Below are 13419 nucleotides of genomic sequence, written 5' to 3'. Positions count from 1 at the left end.
AATAGCTCTTTAATTGTAAGAGTGTGTTAAAAAAATTGAAGGAAGCCTGATATAAACTATTTCTCCTTCAGAATCAGATCCTTTCAAAAATGAGGGAAGCAAGAGTGGAGAGAAAGAAAGGTGCTGCCAGAGTCTAACAAAAAGATAAAATCCAGCCCTAGCTGGTTTGGCTCAGTGGAAAGAGCATAGACCATCGGACAGAAGGGTCCTGTGTTCGATTCCAGTCAAGGGCATATGCCTGGGGTTACTGTAGGGGATGTGCAAGAGGCGGCTGATCAATGGTTCTCTCTCATCATTCATGTTTCTATCTCTCTCTCCCTCTCCCTTACTCTCTGAAATCAATAAAAATATATTTTTAAAAAACATAAAGTCTAGAATCTAGGAGATGAATTCTTCTGACTTCATAATTTTGGGTACAGCTGACCCTATTTAAAACCCTTAGCAGGGAACTCTTTCCCCTACCCCACGTGGGAGTCTGTACTTGTTCTTCAATAAATTTCCACCTTTGCTATAAAAAATTAAAAAATTAAGCCCTTAGCAGTTGCCATTTCAAATTGCCAATCGGAAGTTGCCAACTGATACCCTATAACCCTCTGAAAGGAATATACTCATTCTAATTAAGAGTTCCAAATTACCATTTAGAAATTCTCCCCAATTGTTAGCTGACTGTCCTTCAGGGATTTATTACTTCTTATTTTTCAGGCAGGTCTGATAATATCATGACATCTAATGCCTTTCACCACAATTCCCTCTGGTACCTGAATATTAAGCTACACAAACCTGAAGTGCTTCTGCTTCTATTTATACTGAACACATGCCGGTTTCAGCATCTCTTCTGCCCATCCACTGTGTACTATATCCCAAGAACCCAAAAGATATTTCTCTAATTCTGTCTCCATTTCAGAACAAGAAGAAGTCCATATTCTTCCTTCTTCTTTGATAGTAACATATTTATGCCAATGTACTGACTTAAGAGTTATTTGGATTTTTAACATTCTGTCTCTAATCACAGGAGGAAAGACTAGTCTCTTATAAAGGACAATTGCTTTCAAATGTCTGAGTGCAAAGGGAGTAGGCTCAGTATAAAATGAACATTAAAAAGCTTGTTTTTAAACTTAAAACTCATTTCATCGTTTTATTTAAAATGGAGAACAAGGGAAAGAGCTAGACAGAACAGCTGGGTGCCAGCTGGTCCCAAGGCCTTTCCTGCTACCTCAGAACTCCCAGATTCAGAGGAAAGTAACACTCAGGATCTATTTAAAACTGTGTGTCTATGTGATATTTATATGATCTGTTTGTCTTAGCATTCACACAGTAATGATTATGTATCCTTTAATATGTCAGATTAATTTACTGTGAATTTTATTTGATAAGCACTATGAATTTTATTTGATAGGCACCATAAATTCTAGAGATATATAGTTGTCTATAGAGTTTCCAACTGAAATATTAATCATTGCCTGAAATGAACATTTTTAAAAATCTGAACCTGAAATTTATTCATTAGTGAAAGGGAAGCAAATTATCATCACCAAACCTGCATATTGCTATAGAATGAAAATAAACTTGCCTTGTCTCTTTTGGTGAAGGTGAGCACATTTTTAGTATTGACTTTGTCACCTCTTGCAAGATAATTCTCTAATGTTTGTTTAAGCCTAATATCTAATTTATTTGCACCTCAGCTATCACATTTAATGGGATTCTCATGAGGAATCTTTGCTTATTATTTTTAAAGAATAAACACAAGTACCTCATTTATCCTATGAACTCTTTTATTTTGCAAGTGAAATAAGCAAGGCAGTGACCAAGTGTCTGATTTTGCCCCAAACTTGCCTTGGGTTTCTAATAAGGTAGAAAGTAGGATTTATGCAAGCTATTTGTTAAATTATTCTTTTCAATATTCCCTGATACTCAATTTAAGAAAAAAAATCCCCTTACAAACAAAAATTCATCAAACAGATTTAAATTTTTTCTTGTGGTATGACAGACTGTGGACTGACCACCTAAAATGTATTCATAACCCTTTTCTCTTAACTTCTTTTTCTACAAAGGCTGAAAAACAAAAGCGAGTCCCCATACTTCCTTGCTGGTAGTGGAGACCATATGACTTAGTTCTAACCAATGAGATATAAGTCAAAATCCCTGGGTGGAGCTTCCAGTAAAGAATTTTAAAAGGACAAAACCTGACTGATATGTGCCTCTGGCATGCCTTCTATCTCATCCTTTTTCTTGAAAGGTGGATATTTAGGGGTGCACCGGATAGTTTGCAACCATGAGAATAAAACCCCCATGCTAAGGATGATGAAGGAGGAAGCCAGTAAGAGCCAGCTCCTTGATTATATACTAACTAAGAGCTTATCACACAAGACAAGTAAGTCTCTTTTTTGCTTAAGCCACATTCATTAGATTTGCTAATACTTCCAGCTAATGCATTACAACTGCTCCATCTCCACCCCCAACATTTGTGCAAGTACTACAAAACTAAAGCTTGCCATCTGTTATTGATCTTCCCTATTAATGGCATGATAAAGTACATTATAATGCTTTAAAAACTAAAAGATATACTTAAAATATGAAAGAAATTAAGTTTCTTTCATTCTGTACACTAAAATTAGTGACTGAGTAAATTTTAACATTTAAAAAAACTAATTTAAACCCAAAATTGTATATATAAAGATAGCTTCCAAAAGCATTGAATACTTTAGCATACTTATTTTTAATGATACATTTTCCATCCAAATTTATAATATATTCCAAATTTTCAAATCCTATCCAACAATGTTTTATGTAGTCTTGAAGAGCACTCTAATTCTCCTCCCTGGTTATTAAATTCAGACATATGTAATTTAATGCCTGAAGACACTTAACTGTTGTTGACATTTTCGACACCAGATGTAATTAGTAACCTAGAAATTATTTTTCCAAAACTAGCTATGACATGTGCTAAGATCTAAAATTATGACTCAAGATTAATGTCTTACTAATTTTTGTTATAAAATATTAAAGCTGTCTAATCTGATATAAGGGAAACTGAAAATGCCAATAGCAATGGCAAGTTATGACTATTTCATACCCAGACAAAACAATAATGCTTTTTCATGTATTTATATATTTCAGAACAAACTGTAAATCTGGTTATTTTATCCCTCTGGGGAGCTGCTTCAAATTGACTGAGATGTAACTTAAAGTTAAGGCATGCACAACCACCAAAAAGGAGGAGAATTTTCCTAAAAACCACTATTTTGACCATGTCATTTTCATGTTCAAAATATTCAATAGCTCCCAAATACTTTTATAAATTCAAACTCTGTGGGTCAGCCCATCCTCTTTCCAGCTTTACTTCCCTCTACATTCCCACCCTGATCAAAATTACTCTACTTATTCCAAAATAATTTCACACTGCTCAATGTTATATAAGGGTATACACAACAGTTATTACATGGAGACACTGGAAACAATTTAAAAGTCAAGGATACAGCTACAAAAATACCACATAACCTTCAAAAGTCAATATGCTTAGGGGCCTATTTAAAAAAAGAGTTGTGACTATTTTAAAAAATGCTATGAAGAATAATATATTATTCTAGAAATACCAAAAAGCACATTACTACTACTATTAAACAACTATGTAAACATACTTTAAAAGTACCTATCCACCAATATACTGAAGACATAATAGAGAAATAGTTTTCCTAAATATTGGCTATACTGCTACCAAGAGCTCAATGTGATAGAAACAGCTAAATAAGTTATTAAATACATCTTTAAAGAATACAACTATAATTTATTTCTACAAAAACCTTTTGATGTGTTAAATAGATCCAATATTTAAAAAGACTAGAAGTTAGTGTTAAATAGATCTAATATTTAAAAAGACAGAGAAGTTTGAGAAGTCCAAGAAGCATTCTGGAGTTTTATTATTACCAAATGCATAATATTTCAATATATGCTTAGTATATGAAATAACTATTCTTAAAAATCAAGAAAGACTACATGTTCTTTTATGGCATAAATTTTTTTGCAACCTCAGACATAAAATCCTGGGATTTTATTTCCAATGCACAACTTCACGGGCTTAATATAGCAATTCTGTAGACAACATTTTGATAAATGCTCTAAATCTTTAATAAACTACTAGATTTATGCAAATTCCAAGAAATGTATCATAATTCCTATTAAAACTTCTATGGGAAACATTCAGAAATACCAACTCAAATTTGGAAAAAAATTAGTGACAATTTTTATTTATTTAAGAACTCAAAGAACCCAACAAGTCCAATTAAAACATGTTGAGTACAAAGCAATTTTTTGTTTTTTTTTTTTAATTCCAGCACTTAAAATATTTTAAAAGCCTATTTTTCCCCCAAAGTTTTACAATTTAGGTGACAATCTCTTTTGAGATATCAAAAAAGAAACCAGAACATCAAGTCCTTCACCCACCAAAAGTATATCCCAAATCTATTCTTTCCATTTCCTCAGCTACCACCTCCTGAATGCCTTCCCCTGAATGCCTCCTGATCTCTACTAGGTTTACTCTCGTCCTCCTACAATCCTTTCTGTATACAGGGAGAACATGTTTTTTTTTTTACAAAATGTATACAAGATCTTGTTACTCCCTATCTTAAAACTATCCCACCACAAAGAATAAAATCCAAAATCCTTGCCATGCTCTAAGTATGACTCCACCTCACTTATGGCTAGACTAGCCTTCTTTCTGTTACTCAAACACACCTGCCCTCACTTCTTCTGTACAGAAGGAAAATTAGGTTAGATATCTTATGCAAGCAAGCAATCTGAATACTATAGTTTTATGGGATCCATTTCATTACTGATGTTTTATTATAAAAAGATGAATAAAAGCTGTTCATAATTATTTGCACATGACCAAAAATAACTAAGAATATAGAAATATTAATAAAAGCATGCTTATAGAATACAAACTTTAAAACAATGCAAATCAATTTTACCGTCTTAATAGAACTCCTTTGTTTTTCTTCCCAAACACCACTGCTCAACTCAAGTGTGCAATGAATATTTGCCTCTCTGTCATAGGATCCAAAAATGAGTAACCTGCAGTATAAAAATAAAACAAGATTATTGTACCAGTTATGTACATTAAAAATTTTCTTTCAAATCATTATACCAAGAAGTAATAAATTACTGTTACTATTATAATTTTGGTAACAGAAAAACTTAAATCAAATACTTGGTATACCCTCTAGTGGAAAAGTGAAGTAAAGCTAAAGTTAGGTGAAATTCTAGGACAAGTTGTTTTTCAGCGGCTAAATCAAACAGAAAGTAATTTCTATTAATGAGATATAGTACAAAAAGTTGCTTGTGAACACAAATACACACACACTTCCATCTACTAATGTGACTGAATTTCTTTAAGCCCATTTCTTCATTTGAACAATTCAGGGGAAATACAGTATGTAGTTCTTAAAGCCGTTGTAAGAGTAAAAGAAAACAAGGCATTTAGCATAATGCCTAACAAATACTAAGTACTCAATAAATGTTTTTTATTTCTATTATCTTGAAAACAATTATCAAGGAATAACAGCATCACCTAATTTTACTGCTTAATATTCAGATTTTAAAAGGAAATTGCAGGTCCAATCTTGAGATCATTAGGCAGTTTTTATTATTGGAGGATAAAATGTTACCTACATGGTCCAACAACTTCTACATTATCTATCTTCTAAATCAGAACCTAAGTCTGCCAATATGTTTTAGTAGTAAGCTTGAGAACAACTTTAGCTGTTAATCAACATCTTGATTACCACTCCAAACTTTACCTCTACATGAATATCATGGGGGTAGGAGTAAGATAATGAAAGAAAAATGGATAAAACACATCAGAGCAATATGAGAAAACTGTTTCCTAAGGTTGAGACCTCAAGCAAATCATGTTTATGCCTCACAAACTGGCTTCATGAGCTAAAAAGCCTGAACAAAATCATGGCAAAAAGAAATCCATAAATTTAAATAAATTTTAATCTTAAAAGGAAATTTAAACAGTACTCAACAACCTACTGCCAAAAACATAAGGAGATTCAGAATTATAAAATACTAAGTTTAAGAAAATGAGAATTTTCATTTACCAAAGCTTTGCTGCCACCATCTGTTCAAAAGAGCAAAGTACCTAAGTAAGGGCCTTGACTACTGTGCAGAGAAGTCTAGCAGTTTCCAAATTCCCAATAGATATTAAATCTTCAGGATTCAGGAACAAGAAAAAACAATTCTTGGATTGTGCAATAGTTCTTTGGATTAGACAATGGTTTCTAAATATAGGACTAAAAAATAGATAAATGGGACATCCTGAAATTAATATTGTTGTGCTTCAAAGGATACCACCAACCCACAAAATGACAGAAAATCCTGTGGATCTGTGTCCTTGTTCAGGACCTTAAGCCTCAACAGGAATTTATAGCAATGCATTATGAGGACCATCAAGCTAGATCTGGAAAGGCAATTTTTTGTTGCTTTTTTTAAATTCCAGCACTTAAAATATTTTAAAAGCCTATTTTCCCCCCAAAGTTTTACAATTTAGGTGACAATCTCTTTTGAGATATCAAAAAAGAAACCAGAACATTAAGTCCTTCACACACCAAAAGTATATCCCAAATCTATTCTTTCTATTTCCTGAATATGTAGTAACTCCTCTGAGTTAAAAGAGGTCAGTGGCTGCCTGATTGGGATGTAATCTCTGCATAAAAAATTGAGGTGCTCTAAATGAGAGGGAATCTATTGCCAAGCCCCGCAGATACTGCTCCCATCAGAGAAAAAAAATTCCTCCGGAACCTCATATCCTTCCATTTTTAAATAGGAAACTGAGCTCCATCATAATTTTATGAGACCAACATCATATACGTGGTCCATTGTTGACCAAAATGTCCCTCTGCAGCATATGACTGTACAGTACTTGACCATACACCCTCAATCTTGTGTAGTGCAGAGGAGACTGCAAATAAACCCTGAATTTCTTTTAGTAAGTATGTTTCTGTACTTGTAATAAAGCAATTCTGCAACTATTTGAGATGTTATTATAGAACTGAGCAAATGAGTATAAGTGATGTTATTGGAGCTAGGGTTCAGAGGATATAAAAATATGGGAGGAAGAAGAATGAACCAAGGCAAGGAACAACTCTAGGATAAACTAGAATTGGAAATATTGGGTGAGCTTATGATTTCTAAATTGTGTATGTGTATGCATATATGTATAAGTGTCTATACATATATGTATTTCATAACTCTGTCCGCTGAAGGGACCTCTGAGTATATGAAGTAGCAGTGAACAACCCAACATCCAGATCTTGATTTTTAATATCATTCTCTATTAAAAGGAACCAGGGCTCTTTGGTAAAATAGCTGATTCTAGGACTATGGCAAAGATACAAAATAAACCTGGAACAGCTTGTTATACCAGAAAGTAATGAAGAGCTAAAAAAAAAGAAAAAAAAAAAAAGACAGGCTCATGTCACAAGCATACAGAGCCAAGTTTGAAGGGGTACCTAGTGGCCAAATCAAGAACAGTTCACAACAAAATAATTAAGAATAGTAAAGAATTATAATCATTGAAAAATACAGGAATCTATGAGTCTGTGCCGATAATAGATTAATTGGGGAATAAGGTAAGGATCTTGGTAATAGAGTAGAATGTCAACTGCTGTAGTTTTCTGTATTTGTGTTACCATTACACATTTTTTTTAAAGTGATGTATTTTTGGAACCCAGTAAAACAGGCATTCCAAAAGCTGCTGAGAAAATACAGGCTTTAGAATAGTGCAAGTGTGATTCACTGAAGAAATGACCTTAATTAGAATCTTCTATCTATAATTAGGACAGATTGTATCCTAAATATACCACTTTTGAGTACAGAACTCTCACACCACAAAACCGTATAGGCTTTGCTTTCACTGACTATAATCTTTGTTTTAAAAATATAACTGGTTGATAAAACCAGCCAAAGAAAAACAAGAAAAGAAAATGTATTCATTACTTCATTCAATGTCTTTTACAGAAAGATTATATGACAAATCCCTCCTAGAATTTGGGGCCAAATTTTTTTCTCCTAAAGAACATGCACAGTTTATCAGAGAATGAGGGCTAAGTTATCCATTAAGTTTACTCTGCTGCCAGAAAACTGATCTTCTATTCCCTGTATGGTTGTTTTTAATTTATCTTTTCTACTTAATTGCACATGGGCATTGTTTTCTTTGCAAAATACTTCAAACCCTTTAAGACTATAAATTACAAATTTAAAAACAGTTTTTAACAATATGATTGAACATTAATGTGCAATAATTAAATCTTCTAATAGAAAAACTACAAATACATAAATTGAGGTCATTGGAAACTTTAAAAATCAACTTTAGTTCAATGCAAAAAAATGCAGTTAGAACCAATTTTTATAAACAAAATTGTGTTTCCACCCCCAAACTTGTAATTGGGATGTTCAAAACTCTACTTCAGATAATTAAAAAAGAACATCTCTTTACAGTCTGAGACCCTTATAAGTTAATAAAATTCAAATTCCAGTTCTCACAACCAATTAGGCAAAAAGAACAGGTCTGTCTAAAGATCTGTTTTCCTCTTGGTAAACACTATAATGATTACATTAAGGTATAATAATAGAAGCTACAGGTACTGAAGGCCTTCTATATAGTAGCCACTGTGGTTTATTTACCTATTCTGAGCACAATTACTGACAAGGTAGTAACCTTGCCCATTTTACAGATGTGAAACTTGTCTAAGAATATCTAACAGTAAGGATACACAGCTAGGATGTAAAGACAGCACTTTCTAATTCAAAAGTTGGTATTATTTCCACTTCATGTTGCCTCCTAAAGCATAAAGTTTCCAGTTGTACAATAACTCTAATCCTATCTAATAAAAGAGAAACATGGTAATTGGCGTACGACTGCTACCCTTCCCATTGGCTAATCAGGGCAATATGCAAATTAACTGCCAGCCAAGATGGCGGCCGGCAGCCAGGAAGCTTGAAACTACCATGAGGCTTGCTTGCTTCAGTGACGGAGGACTCCAACGTTCCCCACCTGCTGCTGCAGGCCTCTGAGCTGCAACTCTAAGCAACTATGTAACAGATATAGAAGCTAAACAAAACCCCAGAAACCAGCTTTAGTCCGCCGCGCTTCAGCCAGAAGGATCGCAACATTGTAAGCAAAGGCCAGAAACCTATTTTCAGCAGCGGAGGCCTAAGAGCTGGAGCCAAGCCTCAAAGCTAAAGCTGGCCCAGAATAAAAAAAGAAAAAAAGAAAAAAAGGAGCGGTTGGGAGCTCCAGTCACCCCCAGTCTGAAAACAGCCCTCAGCCCCAGACTGGCCAGGCACCCCAGTGGGAACCCCCACCCTGAAGGGTGTGTGACCAGCTGCAAACAGCCATCATCCCCTCACCCAGGCTGGCCAGGCACCTCAGTGGGGACCCCCACCCTGAAGGATGTGTGACTAGCTGCAAACAGCCATCATCCCCTCACCCAGGCTGGCCAGGCACCCCAGTGGGGACCCCCACCCTGATCCAGGACACCCTTCAGGGCAAACTAGCCGGCACCCACCCGTGCACCAGGCCTCTACCCTATATAGTAAAAGGGTAATATGCCTCCCAGCACCGGGATCAGCAGAGCCGTGAGGCCTCAAGGCACCGGGATCAGCGTGACAGGGGGCAGCGCCCAAACCCCCTGATTACCCTGCGGCTCTGTGTGTGACAGGGGGCGGAGCCACAACCTCCCTATTCACACTGCTCTGTTCGTGACAGGGGAAGGCGCCCCAACCCCCTGATCAGCCCTGTTCTGTGCCTGATATGGGGGAGCTCCCCAACCCCCTGATCGCCCTGTGGCTCTGTGTGTGACAGGGTGCGGCGCCCCAACCCCCGCCCCTCCCCACGGGCCCTGCTCTGTGTGTGACGGGGTAGAGCCATAACCTCCCCATTGGCCCTGCCCTAAGTGTGAAAGTGGCGGCACCCCAACCCCCTGATTGGCCCTGCTCTGTGGGTGATAGAGGGCGGTGCCCCAACCCCCTGATGGGCCCTGCTCTGTGCGTGACAGGGGGCAGCGCCCCAACCCCCTGATTGGCCCTGCTCTATGAGTGACAGGGGGTGGCGCCGCAACCTCCCCATCGACCCTGCCTTGAGTGTGACAGGGGACGGTGCCCCAACCCCCAACTGGCCCTACCCTGAGCGTGACTGACAGTGGCATCGCAACCTCCCGATCTGCCCTGCTCTGTGCATGACAGGGGGCGGCGCTTCAACTCCCCAATCGGCCCTGCTCTGAGCCCGACCAGGGGCTGCACCTAGGGTTGGGCCTGCCCTCTGCCACCCGGGAGCAGGCCTAAGCCAGCAGGTCGTTATCTCCCGAGGGGTCCCAGACTGCGAGAGGGCACAGGCTGGGCTGAGGGACCCCCTCTCCCCCCCCCAGTGCACAAAATTTTGTGCACCGGGCCTCTAGTATTTTCAATAAACAAGTTTGTTTTCTATGAATACTTCTAATTTTTTTCCTCACTGGCTAAGTTCACTCTCAAAGCTTTACAACAGGCAAGTTTGATGAATGAACAAATAAATAAGTAAATCTCCTTCAAGGCTATCTTTGCAGATTTGGGGATGAGTGGATGAGTAGGTAGATAGGAATTGACAATAGTATAGTCAAGAAATTTTGTGCAAAGCTGCCCTTCAAATGGTTAGAAGTTGCTATGATTATTTTGGAAAAGGTAATCCATTTAGTATAATTCTGATGCCTGTGGATCAGTAAAAAAATTCATTGGGGGAAAAAAAGAAAGCATCACTTCAAAATTTCCTTAGACACAGACCACTTGAAAAATGTCCTAAATATTAACATAACATAATTATATACTTATTTTTTTCTTTTTATTCAATTTATTGGGGTGATAATTATATATTTAATACTTTGGCTTACCATAATATATTAGCTTAGCTACTTCAAATTCAGACTTGTGTAGAACCATGTTTTATTACATATGTCATTTTACTGTACACTGAAGTTCCTTTTTACAAAATTTACAGATTTAGTCTTTCTTTGATAAAAGAATTCCTTTCAACCAGCTTTCTGACATAGGGTGCACAATAATGAGTCACTCTAAGACAAACAAAAAATATTTATCATATTATTATTAAGGTATTCAAAATTAACCTATTTATTAGCAAGGACATAAATATATTAGGTACAAAAATATAACCTCTGTATCCAAGCACTTGTTTTTATTATGAGTTGGAAATAAAAATAGAAGTGATAAGTACCAAACAAGTGGTACAAGCAAGTGTCACAGAAATGTAGCAAAAGGACAGTATGCTTGTACTTGGAACGGTTAGGAGACACATTAAAGATGTAGCTTTTGAGGTGAACCAAGAAAGGCTGGTTTCAACGAGCAGAAAATGGGGTAGGGCCTTCAGTAGAGAAACAGTGGGGTGTACACACAAGGGCCTTGGTACTTTAAAATATCTAAGGCAGGGAATGGTGAACTGTGGTTGTCTATGGGCCAAATACAGCTTACTGCTTATTTTTGTATGGCCTGTGGGCTACCAGTGGTTTTTACATTTTTAAATGCTTGGGGGGAGGGTGGAAGGGAGAGTTATTTCATGCCACATAAAAATTATGAAAGTCATATATATATTCATAATTATACATAAATATATATAATTTTATGAAGACACAACCATGCCACACCCATTTGTTAACCTATTGCCTATTTCTGACTGCTTTCACACTACAAGGCTGAGTTGAGTAGTTACAACAGAAACCATGTAAATCACAAAGCCTAAAATATTTACAATCTGGCCCTTTAGAGAAAGTTTGCCATCCTCTTGCCTTACGAAGACCTGTGTGGCTGAAGTGAAGAACTGTGAGTGAGGGGCTGAGCAAAGAAGTTAGAAAGGTCAGAGGGGTATTTAGGCCCTGGCAAGGATTTGAGTCTGTATTCTAGAGTAATGGGGGGAGGCTTTAAAGAATATTAAGAGAGTGACAATTAGACTTGCATTTTGAAAATATCATTCTGGTTGTTATATTGATAACCACTGTTAGGAAATAAGTGTGGACAAAAGGGGCTCTGCAATAAATCTAACTGAAAGTAACCTCACAGGTGATCTAATCATAAATTCCTAACTGGGCAGGTCATCGTGGATAGCTAAGCCTTAGACCTATGAAAAGGTTTATCTTTGCCTTAAGCAAGCTCTGTCCATTGTTCTTGTGCATTTAGTTTAACACACCTTTGAAATGCCAGAGTAACCCTTTTTTTTTAGACCCCTCAGAAGCATAACCACCCTAAAGGGAGCACATAATCTTGTTAATTATTCTTGTCCTCTCCCACCTTCATATAATTTTCCTTACATTCCCTCCTTCATTTCAAATGTACAAAAGACTGCAAAACTGTCATTCTCCGGAGCATCTGAGATCTTGCTTCTGGCATGTCATTAGTTTGGCTCAAATAAACACTTATAAAAATTCTCTACAGGTTTGGATGTTCTTATGTCAACATAAGTAAGAAGGCTAGTGTAGTAAGCAATTCAAGAAACATATGAACACAGCTTAGACCAGGGGTGGGCAAACTTTTTGACTCGAGGGCCACAATGGGTTCTTAAACTGGACCAGAGGGCCGGAACAAAAGCATGGATGGAGTGTTTGTGTGAACTAATATAAATTCAAAGTAAACATCATTACATAAAAGGGTACGGTCTTTTTGTTTTGTTTTTTTTTAGTTTTATTCATTTCAAACGGGCCGGATCCGGCCCACGGGGCCGTAGTTTGCCCACGGCTGGCTTAGACTATGGGGCTGGTACAATAAAATAAGGAGGCTGGACCAGATCCTTTCAGAAAGCTCTAAAATTCTAAGCATCACAGGGGTTTCCAAGTCTGATTTCTCACTTCCAGAGTATTTTCAATTATCACAAACAATTCTCAAAACTGTTACGCTATGAACACCTATAGATATAAGTCAGGTATGCCAACAGAGTATCATGCATCTAAAAAGTTTGGGAATCAGTAAAGAATAAATGCCCCCCCCCCATTAGAATGTGTGTGTGTGTGTGTATATGTATATGTATATGTTTTTTTTTTTTTCAAAGTGGAAAGGACTACTGTTTTAAAATTTACGATGAATTAATTTACAGATAATACAATATAAATCCACACAGAGGGAGAATAAACACAAATACTGCCTAAGCACATTTTACTGTACTTTCTTTCCCATAATGTAGGAATGACAAAACAAAGGCCATACCTGCTGCATTCTAACAATGTAACTTTAAGACGGCCTTCAGTAAGTGCCCATTGTTGTATATGGATATGATCTTCTTCATCTTCTTCAAATCCTTGCAAGGTTTGGAATGGAAAAAATGGCTTAAACCTGAAAAAATAAAGATAAGTCTAAATTTTTGAGTAATACACACCACAGTTTAAA

General features: G+C 36.8%; 1 protein-coding gene across 1 annotated transcript in view; it reads right to left on the bottom strand.

Annotated features, from left to right (window-relative positions):
* PDZD8 (PDZ domain containing 8) overlaps positions 1 to 13419 on the bottom strand; it is a 63190-nt gene that overhangs the window by 29414 nt on the left and 20357 nt on the right. Inside the window, exons 2-3 of the mRNA XM_036335846.1 lie at positions 13240 to 13365; positions 4968 to 5070 (exon numbers count right to left, since the gene is read on the bottom strand). Of these exons, the coding sequence (XP_036191739.1) occupies positions 4968 to 5070; positions 13240 to 13365 (229 nt within the window). The remainder of the gene's footprint in view (positions 1 to 4967; positions 5071 to 13239; positions 13366 to 13419) is intronic.

This window comes from Myotis myotis, unplaced genomic scaffold (assembly GCF_014108235.1).
Source record: "Myotis myotis isolate mMyoMyo1 unplaced genomic scaffold, mMyoMyo1.p scaffold_m19_p_15, whole genome shotgun sequence".
NCBI lineage: Eukaryota > Metazoa > Chordata > Mammalia > Chiroptera > Vespertilionidae > Myotis > Myotis myotis.
The sequence above is the reverse complement of the archived record's forward strand: the minus strand, read 5'-3'. Positions and strand labels throughout refer to the sequence as shown.